At 49.1% G+C, this 25,637-nt stretch overlaps 1 protein-coding gene across 2 annotated transcripts in view; it reads left to right on the top strand.

Annotated features, from left to right (window-relative positions):
* The window catches only part of chchd3a (coiled-coil-helix-coiled-coil-helix domain containing 3a), a 64,180-nt gene that overhangs the window by 4,123 nt on the left and 34,420 nt on the right, over positions 1–25,637 (top strand). For both annotated transcript variants that reach the window (XM_077005343.1, XM_077005342.1), the window contains exons 3-4: positions 6,738–6,831; positions 17,726–17,891. In XM_077005343.1, the coding sequence (XP_076861458.1) occupies positions 6,738–6,831; positions 17,726–17,891 (260 nt within the window). The remainder of the gene's footprint in view (positions 1–6,737; positions 6,832–17,725; positions 17,892–25,637) is intronic.

The following is a 25,637-nucleotide window of genomic DNA, read 5'->3' as shown; positions in this document are numbered from 1 at the left end:
ATTTTCCTCAGATGAAAGCCAGCAAAAGCAGCCGTCTCTCCTTCAGGTCTCTCCTTCACGTCTCTCCTTAAGAACCTCTTTCTCCATGCAGTCTGTATGAGTACGAAAATTAATGCCTGGAATACCGTGGAACGGACTTGTGAATGCATTGGGTAACAGGACCCGGCCAAACCCTGCACTGTTCTTCCTTTGGCCTTCTTCTTGCCCTTTCGCACTCTGTCTTCTTCATCATTATCCAAGGCCAGCGTGTACTGAAACAGTGGCCGGGGGAGGCTGCTCGTGGGAGAATAAAGGTGTGAAAGAAGGTCCTCTGGTGTTGCCTGTGGAACTGGCTGGACTCCAGTCACAGGAGATGACTGCAGGCCTGGCTCTCTCTGCGGGAGAGGACGAGTCACCTGACCACATCAGACCTAACCAGACAGGCCCCTGTTAACCAGACACAGATCAGCTTAATTTAGTCACTAGCCCTCTCATACTGCTCTCTCGTACTGTGGTATTTCCTTCCCCTTTCTAAGTTTTTCTTTTTTATAAAAAATTATTAGTATTTTTATTGGAAAAGGAGAAGCAGTGGTCTGAAGGCTGAACTATGAGAAAAAGAAGGTAGGAAATGAGAAGGTGAGCACCACGTGAGCACCACGTGAGCACCACGTGAGCACCACGTGAGCACCAGGTGAACACCACGTGAACCTTTGGCGGAAGCTCCAACATGGCTGCTTTTCCCAGACCCCCTCACAGATTTTTCTGGCTGGCTGTCGGCGTCTCTCGAGGTCGCGACCGTAATGGGGCGAATTGATTATGTGTGCCCACGAGTGGCAGCATTAAGGTGGTCCCTCTACGCCTGTGCCTGCCTCTAAATCACGGCTCCAGTCGCTGGCTGAGCTGATTAGATGACGGTGAAGGTTGATCCTCCCACCGTTGCTTCCACACTATAAATATTCATCCATGGACACCCCCCCCCCCCCCCCCCCCCCCCCCCCACTGTTATGCACTAATTATCTGCTTCAGTATCTCTGCAGAGTTCAGCAGAGAGAGAGAGAGAGAGAGAGAGAGAGAGAGAGAGAGAGAGAGAGAGAGAGCGAGCAGTATAAAAGACCTTTAATAAACTAACACCTATCACGCCACATTGCATCGCCACCGTAATAACCCTACGCAGAAGATGGGGGTCTGGCACCCTAATCAGACGAATGTGTTGACCAATCAGACGATGGGGGTGGGCACCCTAATCAGACAAATGTGTTGACCAATCAGATGATGTCTCATGCTTGATGACTGAATATCTGTATCTGAACTGTCGGCTTATCCCAGTCTAGCTCACCCTGTCATCTCTCCACATTTCTGTGGTGTGTTTTTTTTTTCTAATCTAGTTTATGCAGAGATATGTGTGTGGAAAAGGGTATTAAAGATGTGGAACGCATTGTTGGCTCTGATAAGATGAACGACCCATTTTTGGCGTGAGACTCCGGAACTGTGAACAATATAAAAAGTGAAATCAGAGTTTAACTTGCTGTACCTATCTTGCAAATCATTTTAAAGCATGTTTATTAATCCCTGATCATAAGACGATATGACACAGCTGTGTATCTGTGCAAAGTTTGTAGAAGTAGTAGTCTCAGCCTTAAACATCGCTCTGTTAATGGTGATTTCAGAATGTGAGGAAGTGTGTGGTGTGTTGTTGGGGCACAGGACCGTAAGGTGTGTTGTTGTTGTGTGTGTGTGTGTGTGGGTGAGGAGGTGTGCGGCGTGTTGCTGGGGCACAGGACCGTGAGGTGTGGGTTGTTGTGTGTGTGTGGGTGAGGAGGTGTGCGGCGTGTTGCTGGGGCACAGGACCGTGAGGTGTGGTGTGTGTGTGTGTGTGTGTGGGTGAGGAGGTGTGCGGCGTGTTGCTGGGGCACAGGACCGTGAGGTGTGGGTTGTTGTGTGTGTGTGTGTGTGTGTGTGTGTGGGTGAGGAGGTGTGCGGCGTGTTGCTGGGGCACAGGACCGTGAGGTGTGGGTTGGTGTGTGTGTGTGGGTGAGGAGGTGTGCGGCGTGTTGCTGGGGCGCAGGACCGTGAGGTGTGGGTTGGTGGGTGTGTGTGTGTGTGTGTGTGTGTGTGTGTGTGTGTGTGTGGGTGAGGAGGTGTGCGGCGTGTTGCTGGGGCGCAGGACCGTGAGGTGTGGGTTGGTGTGTGTGTGTGTGTGTGTGTGTGTGGGTGAGGAGGTGTGCGGCGTGTTGCTGGGGCGCAGGACCGTGAGGTGTGGGTTGTTGTGTGTCTGAGTTTCTTTCTGAAGGTGGGAAGGTGTTCTGCTTCATTTGAAGCGTGAGGAAGCAGTGATGTTCCAGATTACCACTCCCTCCGCTCGGGTCTTCGGGTTAATGAAACTTCTGATGAGAAGCGCAATTTACCTCTGACTATTATCTCCTCACCCAAGAGCCACTCCCCGGGTTTCTCTCCGCGACGAGGCGAGAGGGAGACGGAGAGAGAAAATATCAAAAGATGATGAGTTTTTAATCTTTTAACATTTACACGTCGCACTCAGGAGTGACACGGAGGCCTACACTGCTAATGTCATTCTGGAATTTTCCGTGACCCATGACAGATACCTGAAGAGTCTGAGATTGCAAAGAATTAAAGGATGCAGAGAGTTCACTCGTCTCTCTTTTCTAATCCTCCTCCCCTTTTTTAAAGTCCAGTGATGAAATTAATAACAAGAAACAGAAGTGTCAATGAGAAAATGGGTGGGTGGGGGTTAGAGAAGCTGATAGTGGGGTAAAAGAGGGTAAAAGAGGTAATATAGGGGTGGGTTGCAGAACATTGAAGAATAGCACACAGATTCAGCTAATCAAGTTGAGTGACATTAATTGCTTTGTAAAGTTCAAAATGACCCTTATTTTGATATTCTGTCAGGTCCATCACTCTTTCCTCTGATGGAGGTAATTTAATATGTGACTGCAGCAGATTGTGCAAAGGTGACGGTATATTGAGTGACACCCTGTGTTGTCCTGGCTTCTTATGCTGCTCATTCAGCCAGCTCAGGGATCTTTCTACCCCCACATGCTCTTTCCTACATTCTGTCATATTCAAATCATTATTCTTTCAGTGTTTCTTACATGTTTGTGGAGCTTTTGTGTGGGTAGCATCCAGTGTCTTTCTTTTACTGATCTCAGCTGATTGAAGGAAAAGGGCTGTGTCTCGGTGACCATGCAGTCCTCCCCTGGACTCCTCAGTCCTCCCCTGGACTCCTCAGTCCTCCCCTGGACTCCTCAGTCCTCCCCTGAACTCTTCCATTTTTCATCCTAGTTTGTCTTGAACAGTTTCTTAAATTTGCCACTTTAATGAACCTGTTTTTAAAAGAGAACCGTCCCCTGCACCAGTGCTTAGCTGGTAATGGTGTTGGGCTTATGGTTACTCGTGGTTAACATTCTCTTCATAATTTGTAGTTCCCATGTTTACATTTTATAAAATACATCCCTAACCACTATTGTAATTATGCACAGCCTATCAAGAATCCTGTGCCAGACCATTAGAGTTTCACATGGGGCCCAGCCCACTCTCTTCATAACAGAAATCACAAGCTCTTCACAGAATTAATCAGGAATGCCCCTCCCCTCGTCTGTTTCATTAAATTAAGCCCACAACGTCTCCAGAGGGCTGAACAGTCCATTTACACCTATAATGCAGGCTCGTTGCCACTGGTTCCATCTACAGTCCTAGAATGACACAATCCACTCATCCGCCCTGTCCTCCATGTACCTGAGACACCAAGCACCTCATCAGTTCCATCTCTGTAATGCATCTCTGTAATTCTCTTCAGCCCCTTCATCTGCTTCAGTCCCTTTAGTCCCTTCATCTGCTTCAGCCCCTTTAGTCCCTTCATCTGCTTCAGCCCCTTTAGTCCCTTCATCTGCTTCAACCCCTTTAGTCCCTTCATCTGCTTCAGCCCCTTTAGTCCCTTCATCTGCTTCAACCCCTTTAGTCCCTTCATCTGCTTCAGCCCCTTTAGTCCCTTCATCTGCTTCAGCCCCTTTAGTCCCTTCATCTGCTTCAGCCCCTTTAGTCCCTTCATCTGCTTCAGCCCCTTTAGTCCCTTCATCTGCTTCAGCCCCTTTAGTCCCTTCATCTGCTTCAGCCCCTTTAGTCCCTTCATCTGCTTCAGCCCCTTTAGTCCCTTCATCTGCTTCAGCCCCTTTAGTCCCTTCATCTGCTTCAGCCCCTTTAGTCCCTTCATCTGCTTCAGCCCCTTTAGTCCCTTCATCTGCTTCAGCCCCTTTAGTCCCTTCATCTGCTTCAGCCCCTTTAGTCCCTTCATCTGCTTCAGCCCCTTTAGTCCCTTCATCTGCTTCAGCCCCTTTAGTCCCTTCATCTGCTTCAGCCCCTTTAGTCCCTTCATCTGCTTCAGCCCCTTTAGTCCCTTCATCTGCTTCAGCCCCTTTAGTCCCTTCATCTGCTTCAGCCCCTTCAGTCCCTTCAGCCCCCAGACCCAACGGCTCTTCCCGTCACCAGACTCTTCTGGTTTGCACCTGCCCTACCACATCACGCTGTTCCAGGGTGCTCTTTGCTAACTGCCCCACCCCTTGGAGAGTGCACTTCCTCATTTGTGACATCTGGTTTAATCACTGCCTCTTTAAATCTTAAATAAAAAGTGTCATGCGACTTACCCTAGCACAAATTCCTCAACTTCTCTTGTCAGCAGTAGCTGCAGCACCCTTCTCCCATACCATGCCACACTACTTAGGCAGCACGGGGCCCCTAGCCACTTCATTATAGCCTTGTTCATAATCCTCTCTAGCCTCCCCACTTCAGTGATCACAGCTTCTGAAACTGCCTTCCATCTAATTCAAGGCAGCACGCCAAATGGGAGGCGCCATAGTTTCAGTTTACCTGGTAAAAATGGCTCAGTGCTGTTAATTAGCTGCTTTGGCCCACTTGGTCTTAACCGTTTAGTTCTGCACTATATCACCTACCTAAACTCTTAACCGATTACTCCAGTGTGGAAGGTCTCAGTTCTCCTTCTGCAGAAACATGCAGAAGCGTTCCTTCACAAGGAGCAAATCTCTAGACTCATTATGCCTAACCTTCATCTTTCCTACCTCAGATGAATGTTGGTCTTCTCTAGCAAGTGCTGAATAAATGGCACAGGAGTTATCAGCGTCGTTATGCCATCTATGTGCACCCTGATTGAATGTGGCCAGTTATCTGGTACCTTCCTGGAACCTCTGCCCACCTACAGTCCACTTAGAAGCCTTCCATTTCCAAACTACAGAGAATATGATGATCAGACAAGACTACACTAGACATTGTGGAAAAAATATTCACAATGATGTTTGGATTGGGTACAGTTTTACTGTGCGGTTGGGGATCCAATCCAATCTGATTGTCTGGCATGCTTCATGCATAAATCCCATCACATCACTGTGGTTGTTTGATTTGTTATGAAATCTGGCTTGGATTTGAAATATGCTTCCTTCCTGAGATAGGAGACTTGATTCTGTTATGTGAAAGACATAGAATATACCTGCCCATGTTTCTTAAAAGCCTCCGAAACGGCTTATTTCAAAATGACTTTTCATGGAGATGGGTCTACATCAGATTACCTCAACACTGAAAACACTGTGCAGACAATGTCTGGATTTTTTTCTAAGTGGAAAATTTCTCCCCCTTGAGAATATTTTTAATTTGTATGTGAATCTGAATTGCTTGTCCAGTTAATACCATTGCCTGGAACTCAAGGCTTAAAACAAATAAACCAAGCTCAGGCCATGAGTTTGTGGCTGCAGTAGTCAGATGTTTCAGTCTTTGTGTGTCACTACGTCCACCCCTCTGCTCTCCTATGCGTCCACTGGGAACAGAATATCTAATACGTCTGACCCTCTGCTGTGCAGTTTACTAGAGTGTGTTGCCAGGTTTTATTTTACTTTAATGTGGTAAGTAAGCCATTATGCCTTATTGTCTTTGCTCTCACCTAATTGAGTTAGAAATGTGAAAATGGTCTTGCACAAGCATGAATCGTTATTCCATTGCAATGGTGGATCCTGGCATTGCTTGACTAATAAAGAATTTGTTGTAACTGATTATAGCATATAAGTTATTTAACTTGCAGTTCAGTTTGTCTGTGTGTTGTGGTTTGGAGAGTGAATGTTTTGTAGATGTAAGCTTTTTCCCTTTATTTTCACCCTTTGGGATTTTTCCTTGCATAATAATTGAATTAATTTAGTAAATGGCCCTGGGGTTTTCTGAATATCAGCAGAATTGAAGTTACACATCCTTTTTTTGTTCGGTCATGGATACTTTAATCAAGCAAATAAAAAGAGATAAATCACATGCATATGTGTGCATGCATGTGTGCACAGAAGTGCAGCCTGAATATAAAATGCTGAAAAATGTTGATTTGATGTGTGTTGATCTATTTAAAAGGAAAAGTGTTATGAGCAACCTTTGACATTCTGACTATTATTATCTTTCTGTCTCTTTGTTTGTTTCTATCTCCATCTCTCTTTCTCTCACCTGTGTCAGTGCCTCAAGTGTAATGGTGAAACATGAAATTAGGGTCTGAGTTATGTAATCTGACTTTCTGCTTACAGGGCACAAAGTCTGTTTGAGAATAAACAAGTCTGCACGTTTGTGTATTTCACACCAGTGTTCTCGTCGTCCGTGTCCTTGAAACATCAGCATATACAGATGCCCACACGTGAGGTGTTTCTGGGCTCTCTGCTGCTGTGGGTAAATGAAGCTTGTTCTTTGCCCTGTCTTGGTCACAGTGGACGAGGCAGATCTGAGAAGGAAGATCGCTGAGGAGGTGCAGCGAGGTCTGGAGAAGGAGAGCAGCAAGAGACGGCAGGAGCTCCATCAGTGGTGAGTGTTCAGTGTTGTTCATCCCTAAACCCTATACCCTAACCATCAGTGGTGAGTGTTCACAGTGTTGTTCATCCCTAAACCCTATACCCTAACCATCAGTGGTGAGTGTTCACAGTGTTGTTCATCCCTAAACCCTATACCCTAACCATCAGTGGTGAGTGTTCAGTGTTGTTCTTCCCTAAACCCTATACCCTAACCTTCAGTGGTGAGTGTTGTTCTTCCCTATACCCTAACCATCAGTGGTGAGTGTTCAGTGTTGTTCTTCCCTAAACCCTATACCCTAACCATCAGTGGTGAGTGTTCAGTGTTGTTCTTCCCTAAACCCTATACCCTCACTATCAGTGGTCAGTGTTCACAGTGCAGTTCTTCCCTAAACTCTTACCATCAGTGGTGAGTGTTCAGTGTTGTTCGTCCCTTAACTCTAACCATCAGTGGTGAGCTTTTTCAGTGCCCTTCTTCCCTAACCCTAAACCCTAACCCTTCACACCAGACATACAGGCCATAATTGAGACAGAATGTGAGACAACGATTACAACAAGTGTTCATGAAAGACTAGCGGAATGAGTAGAGCAGACCAGGAAGAAGAGGGAGGTCTTCTACTGGGACATGAAAGCAGAGATAGATGAGTTGATGCTGAGAAGAGGTGTGTATGTTACTGCAGTGAGAGGCCTCCCTTGCATGGACCAGAGACAAAACAGGAGCATGTAAATCAGAAGATCTGAGAGTCCAGACTGGGTGTAAGGCTTGATTAACACACATAAACAACGAGGGACATGTACACTCACCGGCCACGTTATTAGGTACACCAAATGTCCAACTGCTCATTAACGCAAATGTTGAATCAGCCAATCACATGGCAGCAACTCAATGCATTTAGGCATGTAGACATGGCCAAGACGATCTGCTGCAGTACAAAATGAGCATCAGAATGGGGAAGAAAGGTGATTTTCGAGACTTTGAATGAGGCGTGGTTGTTTATGCCAGACGGGCTGGTCTGAATATTTCAGAAACTGCTGATCTACTGGGATTTTCATGCTCAACCATCTCTAGGGTTTACAGGGAATGGTCCGAAAATGAGAAAATCCAGTAAGCAGCAGTTCTGTGGATGCTAATGCCTTGTTGATGCCAGAGGTCAGAGGAGAATGGCCAGACTGGTTTGAGCTGATAGAACGGCAACAGTAACTCAAATAACCAGTCGTTACAACTGAGACATGCAGAAGAGCATCTCTGAACACACAACACGTTGAACCTTGAGGAGGATGGGCTACAGCAGCAGAAGATCACAACAGGGGCCACTCCTGTCAGCTAAGAACAAGATACTGAGGCTACAATTCAGAAAGACTCAATAAAATTCGACAATAGAAGATTGGAAAAACGTAGCCTGGTCTGATGAGTCTCGATTTCTGCTGCGACATTTGGATGGTAGGGTCAGAATTTGTCGTCAACAACATGAAAGCATGGATCCATCCTGCCTTGTATCAACGGTTCAGGCTGATGGTGGTGGTGCAGTGGTGTGGGGGATATTTACCTGGCACACTTTGGGCCCATTAGTACCAATTGAGCATGGTGTCAACGCCACAACCTACCTGAGTATTGTTGCTGACCATGTCCATCCCTTTATGACCACAGTGTACCCATCTTCTGATGGCTGCTTCCAGCAGGATAACGCGTCATGTCATAAAATGCAAATAATCTCAGACTGGTTTGTTGAACACGACATTGAGTTTACTGTACTGGAATGGCCTCCACAGTCCCCAGATCTCAATCCAATAGAGCACCTTTGGGATGTGGTGCAACAGGAGATTCACATCATGGATTTGCAGCCGTCAAATCTGCAGCAAAAGCTTTATGCCATCATATCAATATGGATCAGACTCTGAGGAATGTTTCCAATACCTTGTTGAATCTATGCCACAGAGGATTAAAGCAGTTGTGAAGGCAAAAGGGGGTCCAACCTGGTAGTAGCAAGGTGTACCTAATAAAGTGGCCCGTGAGTGTATGTGCACTTTATAAGTACTTTATATGTAGTTTACATGTAGTCTGAGTGGTTAAGGTATATGTAGGCCTTCTCTTTGGTCTCCTCTTCCTAATAGAAGTGCTGTTTCGTGTGATATCCGGTTTCCTGATGCTGGATGTGGATGAAATTTCGAGATCAAATATAAGAACATGGGGACAAAGACAAATGATTGTTAACACAGATTATGATGTGATATCCTGGCAGTGGACTGAGTGGGACACGGGGCCGCATGTCCTCTCCCAGGACTCATTCACATCTCTTCCGGTGCCCATCAGCTCCCATCTCTCTCCCTCCGTCCCTTTTCTTTTTCTCAAATCAATTAATCATTGCAGAGGGGCTTGCACCGAAGGTAATTTCCTTTTTGATGGGGTGATCTATTAACTGGCACTAATGAGAGGCTCAGTTTCTCCCTCTCTCCCTCCCCCCCTCTCCTTCAGTCTCCCTCTCTCCTCCCTCCCTCTCTCTATATCTCCCTCATCTACCCCTTCTTTCACTTCATCCTTGCCACTCCCTTTCACCCCTTCCCTCTCTCTCTTCTCTCACCCCTATTGTCACTCCCTTCTTTCCTCTTTCTCCCTTCCATCCTTCTATCTAGTCACCCCCCTCCGTGAGAATTTTTTTTCTTATCACAGTGGAGCAGCATTAGAGGCAAAAAAAACCACCCAGTATATGAAAATTCAGCAATATTGACCATAATTATGCATAATATGAGTTGGATACCAGGAGTAAATCCTTAAAGTACAGTGTGTCGTACAACACTGTGAGCTTTTGGAGCACGTGCCATCGTCTATGTCTACAGCACAGCATTGTTTCAAATTCATCTTTGTAGTCTGCAGCTGCTAAAATCCTAAAACATCTTTCATTGTTTTCTTTGTGGTGGACAGCACGTACCCTAAGGTGTTATAAAAGGTGTTGAAACAGATGAATTCTGCGAATCGTAGTTCTTCACCTGGATGTTTGCTAGCTTGACTCTTCTACTGAGTGTCAACTCCTGTACCCTTCCACGCTTGTATCGTCATTCACCGTATTCGCTGACAAACTCTAGAAGTTCCAAATGTTAAACATCGTACCCCAAGTGTTGTAGATGCACATCCTAGATAAAGGCTGTATGTGAACTCTGATGCCACACCGTTGTAATTAGGGCTGGGTATCGATTCAAATTCCAAGAATCGATCCGATTCTGATTCTGAAGATTAAGAATCGATTTATTTCGATTTAATCGATTCGATCCGATTCAATGCAATTCGGGGTTTAGTGTTATTAAAAATGTATTTGAGCTGTTTCCTGACTATGTACAGAAGCAACATGTTAAAACTAGTATTATATCGATATTAATCAGCAAATAGTTACTGGTAGTTGGTAGTTACTGATGGCTGGAAGACTGGTGAAAAGGGTCATCATAAATCTACCTTCAAGAAAGGTAATCCAGGACAATAAACAGAGGACATCTTTGAGGTGTCTATATCTGCAACAGTGGACTCCTACTGGGACACTAACCAGTGCATTATTATTATGATTGAAATAATTAAGAATTCACCCAAAAGCTGTTGCTACCAAATGCATTTTTATTTTAAAAGTGCTCACACTTAATAAACTGAAAGTATAAAATGTAAACGTGTATTTTTCTTTAAAGTGCGAATATAAGAACAGAACTGTCATGTTACGGTCCCCGACCCCTCACTGTTGGGCGTGTGTTAACGTTGTCTGCATCTACTCGTCTGCGTATCTCCGTGGGTGCGGGTGCTTGTGATAGTCCGTCTCACCTGTGGCTCGTCTCGTCGCGTGGGGTTTGTGTGTTCGCGCGGTGTCCTGTGCTCGTCGTTGTTTGAGTCACACATGTTCTATGTAAACGTGTTTTATGTGCGCTGTCTGCGCTTCGGTAAATGTAATAAATGTAACGATTTGGAAAGTGCAAAGGATTCTGTCTCGTCCATCGCCTTGCGCCCAACATTACAAGAACATTTTAAGCTTTTTTAAACTGTAAAAACACTGGGTAAACTGTGAGTGACATGGACTAACTGTAAACTGACACTGGATAAACTGTCCTTCTGCTTTTAGATTTCCGATTTGACTATCGTCGTTACCGGCACTGTCCGACGCCATGTTGTTTTACAGTTAGTTAGACCGAGCGCGCCTGCGTGAATTCAGTGACGAGGCGGGGGTAAAAGATTACTAAAAAATCGATCTTTGGACGTACGAATCGATAATCAGATCATCATATGCGAATCGATCCTGAATTGGAAAATCGATTTTTTCAACACAGGCCTAGTTGTAATCCAAAACACAAACTTGTGACTGAACATTAAGTCTCTTAGCATTTATGCTAAATATACGTGTTACGAAGAACCACACTCCGACGTCATCTGCGTCGTCGCCCGTGTGTCCTGAAGCCCTGGTCCCGAAACCCTGGTCCAGGTTCCCCACTTCACGTCGCTCCCCTAATGCCTCTCATCCGTCCCATCCTGACCGGGCCCCGCAGCACTGACCTGCAGAAATTGCTATTGACGGAGAGTTTATTTTCTGCCAGCCATAAAAGCAAATTTAGGGGCCGGGTCTCTTGTTTTACAGCCCTGCCTCTGCGGGCGGCGAGGGCGGTCCGCTCCTGCCCATCGTCCTGGCAACGCCGTTAAGCCAAAGCAGGAGCTTTATTGACCATGATGTCACGCTCAGAGGGACAGAATCAATATTGTCCTTAATATTGTCTTCCATTTAGATCTGCGTGTACCGCATTTCTTTCTTTATGTCTTCTGCCTGTCCTTAGGTTGTTTTAGGAGCGCACGAGTGAGGCTGTTCTCGTTCTGCCCCCGAGCGTCGTCTGTATGACGGCAAGACGCGTTGGGGCTCTCTGTACTCACAGTGTGCTCTAGTGTTGTTTAATGGCTCTCAAGCCAAGGTTTATTTTTAATAACTCCTATTCTGCTGTAGTTTTTCCCCAGAAGAGTCTTTTCTAAATGACCCAGTTTTACGTGGTTCACAGTGCAGGATGAACTCGCGTTCCTCTGATCCGTTCCTGTGTGCATATCGATGTCTTTTAGGGGTTAGGGAGTGAAATGTAGTCTAACTACATTGCTCTGTTTCAAAACAACAAACCAACCTCGTCCATGCAGTGAGTTAGGTTTGCCCATCTCGGAGGGTTATTTTCTAGGTGTGCTGTTGCCATGGCATCCACCCTCTGCCCCGGGGTTCGCTGGACAGCTGCTCTCTGCGGGACCACTGCAGGACCACTACAGGGCGGATATTGTTTCGGTGGTGGGCCTTCCTCAGCACAGGGCTGCCACTGATATGATGGTGGCATGTCAGTGGGCGACCTGCTGGCATGAGTGTGGGTGGCATCAGGCACTGCCGCTGGACCCTTTACTTGTGTCTGTCACGCCACCCCTGATTCTGCAGTTCAGGATTTCTATATCCCAGAATCCCCCTGTGTAATTGGGTGAGGCTACTGTCAACCGCCTGTCGGGCATCCTGAGTTTTTGCATTTGATCTTGTGTTTTTGGCCTTGATTTTGTGGCTTCTGTTTTTTGGAGTTTCCCTTCGATCTGTTGGCCTGTTTAATGGTTTTGACCTGGTTTGACTTTGTTTTCTCTGTCTCTGCGTGTCTTCCTGGTTTGTAGATTTGTTCTATGCTGGTTTTCACCCTCACCTCTATTGATCTGACAAACTAGAATCTTCATGTTTGTTGAAGTGTTTCTGAAATTTGAGCTGTTTCTACAACAGGTGGGTGGTCAGTAGCTGCTGACAAACTTTGAATCTTGTCATCATGAAAGGGGAAAGTTTTTGGTGGAACTTCCATGTTTCATACATACAGATTATGTCATAACCGTTGATATTGTCTAAACAAGTTAAAGGTCAATTTATGCATTTTCCCCAGGAAAAAGTCAGAGGAACAGAATAACCCATGAGTATCATTTAGGAGAGGCTCTTGTCCTAACGTGGTTCATATTCATCAGTGAGATGGTATGAATGTTCTTTGGCAGTCAAATACATGACCTTGGACTTGCTAGCAAATCCTCCTGCCCCTACGAGAGTCAAATCGCCTCCTGCCCCTACGAGATACTGAACATTTCACACCTTTCCAGCACAACTCCCTATGCCAGTTTTGTATCGAGGTGTGTGTGTGTGTGTGTGTGTGTGTGTGTGTGTGTGTGTGTGTGTGTGTGTGCTTGGTATTTTTCAGTTTGTTGTGCGGTTTTGTAAAAGATCGATGTCTGTCTTTTAATTGGAAGTAATGAGCCTGTGGTAATCTCTTTGTCTGGTGTTGCCATCAAGCAGTTGAATTGCCATATTATTATTTGAGAGGCCGATTAGGAGCAAGTGGGAGGTGGAGATGGACTTCTGTTAGATTTGTGCTATTGTGAGACATGATTGTAACATTAAGCTTCCAGCAATTTCCTGGACAGCTTACTTTACTTTGGACCATTAAAAAAACGCTTCACTCTTCAGTTATCTGGATATTGCTTTATTTATTAGATTTATTTCAAATTTGTTAAGTTTTTTTTTGCAATAGCTGTATCTTTGGTGCATATGTGGAGGGACATACGAGATTGTGTGGGTACTTTTGTGTGTGTGTGTTTGTGTGTGGCCAGTCTGTACACGGAGATTTGCAGTGAAGCCCTGAAGCAGAACTATCCTGCAGAGCTACAGCAGACAGGCTGACCGACCCACAGAATGCTGCATCAGCAGTAACACACACACTCAGTCCTCTGACGCAAACACACTCCTCATCTACAGAGACAGAACAGCTCATTGCGGATTACATGCCCCTGTAGGAGAGAACACGGGCCTCTCCTCCCCCTTTAAGTCCTGGTTGCCCCCCCCCCCAACCTCTGGCCCCACGTAAACATGGACCTCTTCTTCCATCAGAGCTTCCAGAGGAGATATCACCATTTTTCTGCTACCATTTTTGATAAATGTTACATAGTCAGTACCCAAGGGTGGTGGAATTGTAGATTCAGTTTCGCAGTCCTGTGATATCAGCTTTCATCCACAGCCTCTGACCCCAGGCCTGTGGCTCTGGAGCTGCTGCCGGGCTGCAGCCCGTCCGGGAGACGGCCCGTAGGACGGGCCGGTGCAGCCTAATGTAAAATTCATCACATGCGTCCAGACATTATTCTCCTTTATTAATATTACATGCTGCCTTTAAACAGCATTGTCGGAGAAACTGTTTGGCAGAGCAACTGTTGTGCAAGCGTGTCAGAACCCGTGTAAACTGACTGGAGTGAGATGTATTACGGGTGGTGTTGACAGGAGGCAGGGTGTAGCATTAATGAACGAGGGGAGAAGGATGGGTGGGTGTGCACAGGCAGGGGTGGAGGGGGTGGAGTATTTAAAGTATTCTCCACTGTCTAGTATTTCTCCCTAATTCACCTCCATGCCACAGCAGCTGAATGGAGATTGTATTGCAGGTGCTATGCTCAGCACTATATGTGGGGAACTCACTGTTACACACGCCCTGTAGGTGTACGGTTACAGCACAGCCCACCTGTTTCTACACACTACCTGTTCTTACCATCCGCTAGTCTAGAATTTTTCTATTGCATTTCTATTGTCTAGTTTTCTATTTATGCTGTCTGAAGTTTTTATATTGCATTAGTTTTAAAACTGAATGGCTGCCCGCCAGCACATTGTGTGTGTGTGAGCGATGTCTGCCTCGCCTCTTCCATGGCTGTATTAACGCTGTGTTCAGGTAGGGCCTCTATGGCCAGGGCAACAGAGCTCTTCCATGGCTGTATTAACGCTGTGTTCAGGTAGGGTCTCTATGGCCAGGGCAACAGAGCTCTTCCATGGCTGTATTAACGCTGTGTTCAGGTAGGGTCTTTATGGCCAGGGCAAAAGATCTCTTCCATGGCTGTATTAACGCTGTGTTCAGGTAGGGCCTCTATGGCCAGGGCAACAGAGCTCTTCCATGGCTGTATTAACGCTGTGTTCAGGTAGGGCCTCTATGGCCAGGGCAACAGAGCTCTTCCATGGCTGTATTAACGCTGTGTTCAGGTAGGGTCTCTATGGCCAGGGCAACAGATCTCTTCCATGGCTGTATTAACGCTGTGTTCAGGTAGGGCCTCTATGGCCAGGGCAACAGATCTCTTCCATGGCTGTATTAACGCTGTGTTCAGGTAGGGTCTCTATGGCCAGGGCAACAGAGCTCTTCCATGGCTGTATTAACGCTGTGTTCAGGTAGGGCCTCTGTGGCCAGGGCAACAGAGCTCTTCCATGGCTGTATTAACGTTGCTGATATGTCGGCCAGTGAGTCTACCTGCGTGCTGATGTGTAATTCATCTGATGTGTAATTAATCTAAAGTTAGGAGCACCCCCACCGAAACCGCACTTGATTTGGGAAAAAAAACTGCTGCTTCTTCACTGCGGTCATAAGGACGGAGGCACCCCTCCTCTCTACATGGATAGAAGAAGGATGTGCTACACGTTCAGGCCTCCCTCTGCTCCTGGTAATGTGAACCTATCTAACGATGGAGAGCGCGTGGTGGTGTCAGTGTTGCATATATTACAGCGTGGCCGCGGAACGCTGGCCAGCTAGAGCTACGCTCCCGCACGCTGCCACACACTCCCGCACGCTGCCACACGCTCCCGCACGCTGCCACACGCTCCCGCACGCTGCCACACACTCCCGCACGCTGCCACACACTCCCGCACGCTGCCACACGCTCCCGCACGCTGCCACACGCTCCCGCACGCTGCCACACACTCCCGCACGCTGCCACACACTCCCGCACGCTCCCGCACGCTGCCACACACTCCCGCACGCTGCCACACGCTCCCGCACGCTGCCACACACTCCCGCACGCTGCCACACACTCCCGCACGCTCCCGCACGCTGCCACACACTCCCGCACGCTGCCACACGCTCCCGCACGCTGCCACACACTCCCGCACGCTGCCACACACTCCCGCACGCTGCCACACACGCAGCCCAGGAGCAGCAGCGTTGAACATGACCTGCTTCCAATGTGCTTGTTCCAGCAACAAATTGAACCAGTTCCCAGATTATTGTTGCAGGTGGTTTGTGTGCTTCCTCCGTTCTCCGCCTCTGCACCGGGGGAGGGGGGGTGTCTCTGCCTCTCTGACTTTTATAAGGGGCTTTTACCTGCGTTCGCCACCGTCCCCTTTCTGTAATCCTCCAGCCATTAGTTCTCATTGTGCCCTGACCTTCCACAGGCCTCTTCTCCTAACGGCCTGGACTTGAAGTGTGCAGCTTGACCAGAAATGCTATCGTGGGTGAAAATGAAAGATACCAGAGTGAGCTGGCTCGCTGTGATTCACCGAGTTCAGAAAGCGGTGTTGGCCTAAATGTTCTTTTAACTTTTACCCTGACTGGCTTTTAGTGCTTTAGCCCTCGAGTCCAGTAGGCCAGCCCTCACGTGCCCTCACGTGAAAATAAGAAGTTAATGAAATGGCGGCCATAGGCCATAGCGAGGGTGATTTGCTTTTTCACAGGAGTCACCTCACCAGTTGTTGAGGGGAAGAAGGGGAAGGTGAAAAGGGGTAGAGCTGATTGGTGCTTGGCAGAGCGGGGGCGTGTCCATGCAGAGAGGAGCCAGTTGCAGCAGTAGGTGATGGGGATGAGATCTGCACTGAAGTCTGAGGAGTGACATTTGCATTTAAAAATGCATGCAACAAATACCAAAATAAATTAACAAAATCATGAAACTATTCTATGAAACCCCTTCATGCTAGGGTAGCATAGCCAGGAATCGGACGTGCATCTGATCTTGGAATGTGAAACTGTCCTGAATGGGATTGGTCAAATGCATTATTGTACTGTTGAGGAAACGACCTAGATACAGTTATGCAAAACAGAAAAACAAGAGGCCTGAGCCGCTGGTGTGATCATGGCGTGGAGCTCCTTCCTGTCTCAGTATAGAATGTGCAGGTGTGTTCTACCTGTTCTCATGTGAACGCTTAAACGTCCTCCCACCACATGAAGGTCCGTCCACACGTGTGTCACACCTCACGCGTTTCTCTTCGCTTTCACACGTAGCACAACTTCGTTTACAAACAAATCCAGAATATCACAACTTACCCTTTCTGTGTGCATTTGCTGAAGTATGGCTTGACCTACTGGTGTGTGTATTTGTGAGTGTGTGCGTGCGTGCATGAGTGCACATGCTTGTGTGTGTGCGCATGAATGCGTGCGTGCGTGCGTGTGTGTGTGCATGTGAGCGCGCATGCGCGTGTGTGTGTGTGTGTGTGTGTGTGTCCTGTCTTCTTTGTTTTTCTAGCTAACATAATTATATTTTTTCCCATTCATCCTTTTCAACCCTAACATTAAAAAATAAATAAAATCTTTGGCTGTTATTTGACCAAAAACAATGCTGCAGATTACTGTGTGTATCTTGCCGAGTTTACTTGATGAATCACGGTGCCTGCTTGATGGTGGGGAGGTTGCTTAGCAACTGAGTGAACCCGGTGACCGCTGAAACGGTTGGGACGTTCCATCTCCTCGTTCTGGAGGGCTCAGCAGGGCCTCAGCTAAACTCTCTTACCCCGAGCACATGTTTTAAAATTCAAATAAACAAACACACAAACAGATACCTTCAGCTTCCTAATTACTGTCCTATGACTCTGCACTGCACATGTTCATTTTTCAGTAATTCTGCCTTGTTCTCACTGCTGCCCCCTACCTGTTAAGCAGTGCCATGAGTGTGTAGGTGAAGCAGTGAAAATAAGACCACTTATCAGTCTTTACTGTAATCACTCACTAATGTGAAGGACTATTTGTCTTATCAGTGTAATTTCTTTAGTTACACCTTAATTGACTGTGTTTGATATGCTGTTTCTCTCACAGATGAGGTTTTTTTTTTTTTTTTTTTTTTTTTTGCAGTTTTCACATTTTTCTTTTTGTGTGCGTGTGTGTGTGAGCAGGCTGGAGAAGGAAAGATCCCACTTGCAGGCTGAGGCCCATGCGGACACCCATGAGGACAAAGTGAGCCGGATCCTGGCATCGGAGAGGGCTGCAGCTGAGGACGGCATCCACTACGCAGCCCTGCGCCAGAGAATCACACGCGAGAACGAGAGAGCGCGAGCACAGGTGTGTGTAGCAGGACTACACTACAGACACACGCCTCACTACCACTATAGACACACACGCCTCACTACCACTATAGACACACACGCCTCACTACCACTACAGACACACACGCCTCACTACCACTACAGACACACGCCTCACTACCACTACAGAGACACACGCCTCACTACCACTACAGAGACACACGCCTCACTACCACTACAGAGACACACGCCTCACTACCACTACAGAGACACACGCCTCACTACCACTACAGAGACACACGCCTCACTACCACTACAGAGACACACGCCTCACTACCACTACAGAGACACACGCCTCACTACCACTACAGAGACACACGCCTCACTACCACTACAGACACACACGCCTCACTACCACTACAGACACACACGCCTCACTACCACTACAGACACACACGCCTCACTACCACTACAGACACACACGCCTCACTACCACTACAGACACACACGCCTCACTACCACTACAGACACACACGCCTCACTACCACTACAGACACACACGCCTCACTACCACTACAGACACACACGCCCCACTACCACTACAGACACACACGCCCCACTACCACTACAGACACACACGCCCCACCACCACTACAGACACACACGCCCCACCACCACTACAGACACACACGCCCCACCACCACTACAGACACACACGCCCCACCACCACTACAGACACACACGCCCCACCACCACTACAGACACACACGCCCCACCACCACTACAGACACACACGCCCCACCACCACTACAGACACACACGCCCCACCACCACTACAGACACACACGCCCCACCACCACTACAGACACACACGCCCCACCACCACTACAGACACACACGCCCCACCACCACTACAGACACACACGCCCCACCACCACTACAGAGTGAGGAGAGGGAAGTTGCCTGCAGCAGGTACCAGACAGTGGAACGGTGAAGCTTCTTGCTCTAATGGGAGGGTCATGTCCAACACAGGGAGAAATGTCAGGGTCTTATTGGATGATTGACAGGAGATCAGAAGGTTTGATTGGTTGAGAATGTTGGACAGTGTTGTCTGGGCTGTGCGGTTCTGTTTGACCCTGCCCTCTTTTCGACCCCATATTTAAGAAGACAACAAGGCCCTTGAGGGCACAGAGAGCAGCAGACGCTACATACATCTGACGGACACTACGTGCACATGCTTAAATGACCATTGAAGTCAGCACGGTTTCAGCTGTGCCTCACATCTGTAGGAAATTCATGAGCTAAATTTATGCTAAAAAGTCATTCTTAACCCCACCCCCTTCCATTTTTGACCTTTGACCTTGTCCCTCTGATCAGGAGACCCGTGATTTCCAAGGGTTTGACACTGTTGCTGCTGGCCATATTTGCATTACTTTGATGCTCGGTGTCCTGTGACGCGTGGTCCCTGTCCACTGACAGACCACACTGGTCTGAACAGTGTGGATTCCATACTGTTGAATTGTCTTGTTTCTTTCTAAAAGTCTTAAATATACTTGTTTTTACTAGGTTTTCCTTTAGTCCCTCGTGGGTCCCTGAGGAGTGTGGGGACTTCACTTTGGTCAGAGGGGACTTGGCATGCCAAGCAGCCTGTTAAAAGCACCAATTCACCTGCTGGGCAAAGAGGGCTGGTTATACTGGTTATACTGGAATACAGATGGAATTGCTTCTGTGCCACACGCAGAGGCATATGGCATTTGTACTCTGAACATCTCCATTTTTGCCGTGTTCAAAAACTGCGCTTAAAGGCAATCAATGAACCTGTTTTATCATATTTCACTGAAATACAAAGCAAACGCACGTTCATAACACAGAGGCATAATTCTGTTTGCAGGTAATTGCTCTTTGTAAACACACTGTAAGAGTGGAGCTCTCTCCATTGGGTTTGACAGGGGGAAGATTATTTTGAGTGTGAAGAACTGCGTACCCTGGGGAATCTGAGCTGCTTACAAACCTGCGGTATTGATTATATAGCTCATTTCACACATTGTTCCAGCTCTGTAAAGTGAAACTGAATCAGTTGGATTAGGGCAAAGCAATACTATAATTCAAGGCTGGAGGGTGGGTGGGGGGGTGTGTGTGTATGTGTGTATGTGTGTATGTGTGTATGTGTGTATGTGTGTGTGTGTGTGTGTGTGTGTGTGTGTGTGTGTGTGTGTGTGTTATAGTGTATAAGATGATGAGGGTCATAGCACAATCAAGCTTGAACATGTGTATCAGTTCCACAGTCATTAAGACTGTGGCCACGGAGCCGTCACATGTGGTGCTTGTGCATGCACACGCGTGTAGCGTGTTGTTTGAACAGACATGGTTCTCGTCTCACACCTGCTGCCTCCCTCGGGTCTTAGCGTGTCTGTGGAACATGCTTGGCTTAGCACAATCTGAAGGCTTTTCCGCTGCGTTGAACAACCCGGTCCAGTCGTGGGCAGTCCTGACTGTGCTATTATTAAATGAGGGCGTCCCCTGTAAAATCTCCCTGTGTCGCACTGCCAGGGGTCTGACTCATAATGCAGCACTTTCATGTCACACCTGTGAGTCCTTCTCACAGGTCGGTGTTGTCGTGGAGACTGAGCCATCCTGGGTGTTGCTCTTGGCCGTCGTTCTCTTACGTCCTTCCTGCTTGCATCACTCCCGCATCACTCCCTCAACACTCCGGCTTCACTCCTGCATGCATGGTTATGATGTTAGTAAGGTCGTGGTCAGTGTCTTTTGAGGGTGAATAATTGTCAGCATACATATAGCCTCATTGCAGAAAAATGGATTTGCTCATGGACAACATGAGATGGTTTTTAATAAACAGTACGTAAGTGTGCAGCAGGACAATGAGTCCTGATCAATACCTCGCCCGTATAATGCAGAATAAAGCCGGCCGCCGCGGCCTTGTAATTGGAAATTGAAATGAGCTTAAATTGCCTCTAAAACATCAATAAGTGTTTGAAAGTTCTCTGTGGGAGCAAGACTCGCTTGTGCTGCTCTCAGCACTGGGCCAATAGACGGACCTTTCACACATGATTTGTTCCGTCTTTTGTCCGGCTGGCCCAGACGCGGTGCCGCGGTGCCGGCGTGGGAAGCCCGACGTCCCCGAGCATCAATCAGGACTCCTGAAACACGGCGGGTCTGTACGCTTTGCCGCTGTGAGCTGCTCTCTTGGGACGTTGGTCCACACTCTCGGGACGCTGTCACGGGCCAGTGAGTCTCTGCGTTATTAGCTGTAATCTCAGGGGCCATGCAGAGTTTCAGCAGAATTGGGGCCTTTGGACAAAGTCAGTGGTGCGTGCTAACTTCCCAGAGACCCCCTCACCCGTTTCTGGTGTAGCTGGCACCAACGGATTTGTGGCCATCTTAAAAAGTTGCCAGGATTGAAAAAGAGTTCTTTGCCTTCACCGTGAGCGTGTCATGGGGGATCTAAATGAAGCTTGTTTTAACCTGGCTGTGCCATTACCCTGGGCCCTGGGTCAAACAGTAGCATCTCAAATGAACACTTTTGTGTGTGTGTGTGTGTGTGTATGTGTGCGTGTGTTTGTTGGAGAGATTGCTTCTTCAGTGGTCTGCTTTAGTTGGTTTGTGTTGTCTGGTGTGTTGTGTGGTTATTTTCCACTCCTGCCTCCACCCCTAGGAAAACTTGCAGGACCACCTGATTGCGTGAAGTGATCTAAGAGATAAAAATGGAATTATTTTCTTTTTCTGATGTTTTTTTCCCCCTGGTGTCTCTTAGTAACGGTCTCCTCTGGTCCGCTGCTGCCTCCCAACACTGATGTAGCTGTGGGGCTTCTGGGAATCCTTAATGAATTCTTAGGTTCTATAGTTCTTATTCATTATTACCTGAACTTGTGTTCTCTCTGTTTCCAAGAAATTAATCTTTAGTCTAATACCACTAGTAAGACTGGAGACAAATGTGAAGAGTTGCCTTTAGTCTGTGTGCGTGTGTGTTCGTGCATGTGTGTTTGAGTGTTTGTGAGGGAGAGAGAGGGAGGGGGGAGTGTGTGCGTGTTTGGCTTTTACCCTTCACATCCGAGCAGATATTGATCTGTTCTCATCAGAATTCTTCAGGTGTTGTGTTCTCCCATCTCTCTGTGTCACGTACATTGAAATCAGCATCTGCGAGTTCTGGACTGCATTCTCGTAGAACTGCGGCCTACGTGCTGAGATTAGCCACACCAGTTCACCACGCTGAGTAGGCCACTCCTCCCCTCACTCTCACCACGCTGAGTAGGCCACTCCTCCCCTCACTCACCACGCTGAGTAGGCCACTCCTCCCCTCACTCTCACCACGCTGAGTAGGCCACTCCTCCCCTCACTCTCACCACGCTGAGTAGGCCACTCCTCCTCTCACTCTCACCACGCTGAGTAGGCCACTCCTCCCTCCACTCTCACCACGCTGAGTAGGCCACTCCTCCTCTCACTCTCACCACGCTGAGTAGGCCACTCCTCCTCTCACTCTCACCACGCTGAGTAGACCACGCCTCCTCTCACTCTCACCACGCTGAGTAGGCCACTCCTCCTCTCACTCTCACCACGCTGAGTAGGCCACTCCTCCCCTCACTCTCACCACGCTGAGTAGGCCACTCCTCCCTCCACCCTCACCACGCTGAGTAGGCCACTCCTCCCCTCACTCTCACCACACTGAGTAGGCCACTCCTCCTCTCACTCTCACCACGCTGAGTAGACCACTCCTCCCCTCACTCTCACCACGCTGAGTAGGCCACTCCTCCCCTCACTCTCACCACGCTGAGTAGGCCACTCCTCCCCTCACTCTCACCACGCTGAGTAGGCCACTCCTCCCCTCACTCTCACCACGCTGAGTAGGCCACTCCTCCCCTCACTCTCACCACGCTGAGTAGGCCACTCCTCCCCTCACTCACCACGCTGAGTAGACCACTCCTCCCCTCACTCTCACCACGCTGAGTAGACCACTCCTCCCCTCACTCTCACCACGCTGAGTAGACCACTCCTCCCCTCACTCTCACCACGCCGAGTAGACCACTCCTCCCCTCACTCTCACCACGCCGAGTAGGCCACTCCTCCCCTCACTCTCACCACGCCGAGTAGGCCACTCCTCCCCTCACTCTCACCACGCCGAGTAGGCCACTCCTCCCCTCACTCTCACCACGCCGAGTAGGCCACTCCTCCCCTCACTCTCACCACGCCGAGTAGGCCACTCCTCCCCTCACTCTCACCACGCCGAGTAGGCCACTCCTCCCTCCACTCTCACCACGCTGAGTAGACCACTCCTCCCCTCACTCACCACGCTGAGTAGACCACTCCTCCTCTCACTCTCACCACGCTGAGTAGGCCACTCCTCCTCTCACTCTCACCACGCTGAGTAGACCACTCCTCCCCTCACTCTCACCACGCTGAGTAGGCCACTCCTCCTCTCACTCTCACCACGCTGAGTAGGCCACTCCTCCTCTCACTCTCACCACGCTGAGTAGGCCACTCCTCCTCTCACTCTCACCACGCTGAGTAGGCCACTCCTCCTCTCACTCTCACCACGCTGAGTAGGCCACTCCTCCCCTCACTCTCACCACGCTGAGTAGACCACTCCTCCCCTCACTCTCACCACGCTGAGTAGGCCACTCCTCCTCTCGCTCTCACCACGCTGAGTAGGCCACTCCTCCTCTCACTCTCACCACGCTGAGTAGGCCACTCCTCCTCTCACTCTCACCACGCTGAGTAGGCCACTCCTCCTCTCACTCTCACCACGCTGAGTAGGCCACTCCTCCTCTCACTCTCACCACGCTGAGTAGGCCACTCCTCCTCTCACTCTCACCACGCTGAGTAGGCCACTCCTCCTCTCACTCTCACCACGCTGAGTAGGCCACTCCTCCTCTCACTCTCACCACGCTGAGTAGGCCACTCCTCCTCTCACTCTCACCACGCTGAGTAGGCCACTCCTCCTCTCACTCTCACCACGCTGAGTAGGCCACTCCTCCTCTCACTCTCACCACGCTGAGTAGGCCACTCCTCCTCTCACTCTCACCACGCTGAGTAGACCACTCCTCCCTCCACTCTCACCACGCTGAGTAGGCCACTCCTCCTCTCACTCTCACCATGCTGAGTAGACCACTCCTCCCCTCACTCTCACCACGCTGAGTAGACCACTCCTCCCCTCACTCTCACCACGCTGAGTAGACCACTCCTCCCCTCACTCTCACCACGCTGAGTAGACCACTCCTCCCCTCACTCTCACCACGCTGAGTAGGCCACTCCTCCTCTCACTCTCACCACGCTGAGTAGACCACTCCTCCATCCACTCTCACCACGCTGAGTAGGCCACTCCTGCCCTCACTCTCACCACGCTGAGTAGGCCACTCCTCCCTCCACTCTCACCACGCTGAGTAGGCCACTCCTCCCCTCACTCTCACCACGCTGAGTAGGCCACTGCTCCCCTCACTCTCACCACGCTGAGTAGACCACTCCTCCCCTCACTCTCACCACGCTGAGTAGGCCACTCCTCCCTCCACTCTCACCACGCTGAGTAGGCCACTCCTCCTCTCACTCTCACCACGCTGAGTAGACCACTCCTCCTCTCACTCTCACCACGCTGAGTAGACCACTCCTCCTCTCACTCTCACCACGCTGAGTAGGCCACTCCTCCCCTCACTCTCACCACGCTGAGTAGGCCACTCCTCCCCTCACTCTCACCACGCTGAGTAGGCCACTCCTCCCCTCACTCTCACCACGCTGAGTAGGCCACTCCTCCCCTCACTCTCACCACGCTGAGTAGGCCACTCCTCCTCTCACTCTCACCACGCTGAGTAGGCCACTCCTCCTCTCACTCTCACCACGCTGAGTAGGCCACTCCTCCTCTCACTCTCACCACGCTGAGTAGGCCACTGCTCCCCTCACTCTCACCACGCTGAGTAGACCACTCCTCCCCTCACTCTCACCACGCTGAGTAGACCACTCCTCCCCTCACTCTCACCACGCTGAGTAGGCCACTCCTCCCCTCACTCTCACCACGCTGAGTAGACCACGCCTCCTCTCACTCTCACCACGCTGAGTAGACCACGCCTCCTCTCACTCTCACCACGCTGAGTAGGCCACTCCTCCTCTCACTCTCACCACGCTGAGTAGACCACTCCTCCTCTCACTCTCACCACGCTGAGTAGGCCACTCCTCCCCTCACTCTCACCACGCTGAGTAGACCACTCCTCCCCTCACTCTCACCACACTGAGTAGACCACTCCTCCCCTCACTCTCACCATGCTGCCTCTCCTTCCATTCTGGCTGTGATCACTGGAGGTCCTTGCTCTCCATAACCACAGGTGCATACAGCCCCACGCCCACTGCCCTAGCTCCGCCTCCTGCCCCATACCACAGGTGCATACAGCCCCACGCCCACTGCCCTAGCTCCGCCTCCTGCCCCAGCTTGGCCCTCTCCACTCAGCTCCGGAAATACTTACAACATGCATCTATGGAAGCCGTTGTGATTTATTTTGCAACATTTCCGAGATGGTCGTGCTTCTGTTATGCATTCTGACTGTGTCTAATAAAGCATGAACAGATGAGAGACTCTACTGAATTGGCCTTGTAAAAATATTAATAGCTACCCCAGAGTTATCCCACAGCAAACCCATTTTCAAGTTGTCAGAGAATCTCCTCTGCAGTGCTTCATGCACAAATGCGTTCATCGTTTCTGGCCATTAATAAAGTCGTTAAGTCTGATAGCATTTCGGGTTTTGGTGGCACAAGCCTTCCAGCGAAGTTCCAGGCTGGCCAATCA

The sequence above is a fragment of the Brachyhypopomus gauderio genome, chromosome 5 (genome assembly GCF_052324685.1).
Source record: "Brachyhypopomus gauderio isolate BG-103 chromosome 5, BGAUD_0.2, whole genome shotgun sequence".
Classification (NCBI taxonomy): Eukaryota; Metazoa; Chordata; class Actinopteri; order Gymnotiformes; family Hypopomidae; genus Brachyhypopomus; species Brachyhypopomus gauderio.
The sequence above is the reverse complement of the archived record's forward strand: the minus strand, read 5'-3'. Positions and strand labels throughout refer to the sequence as shown.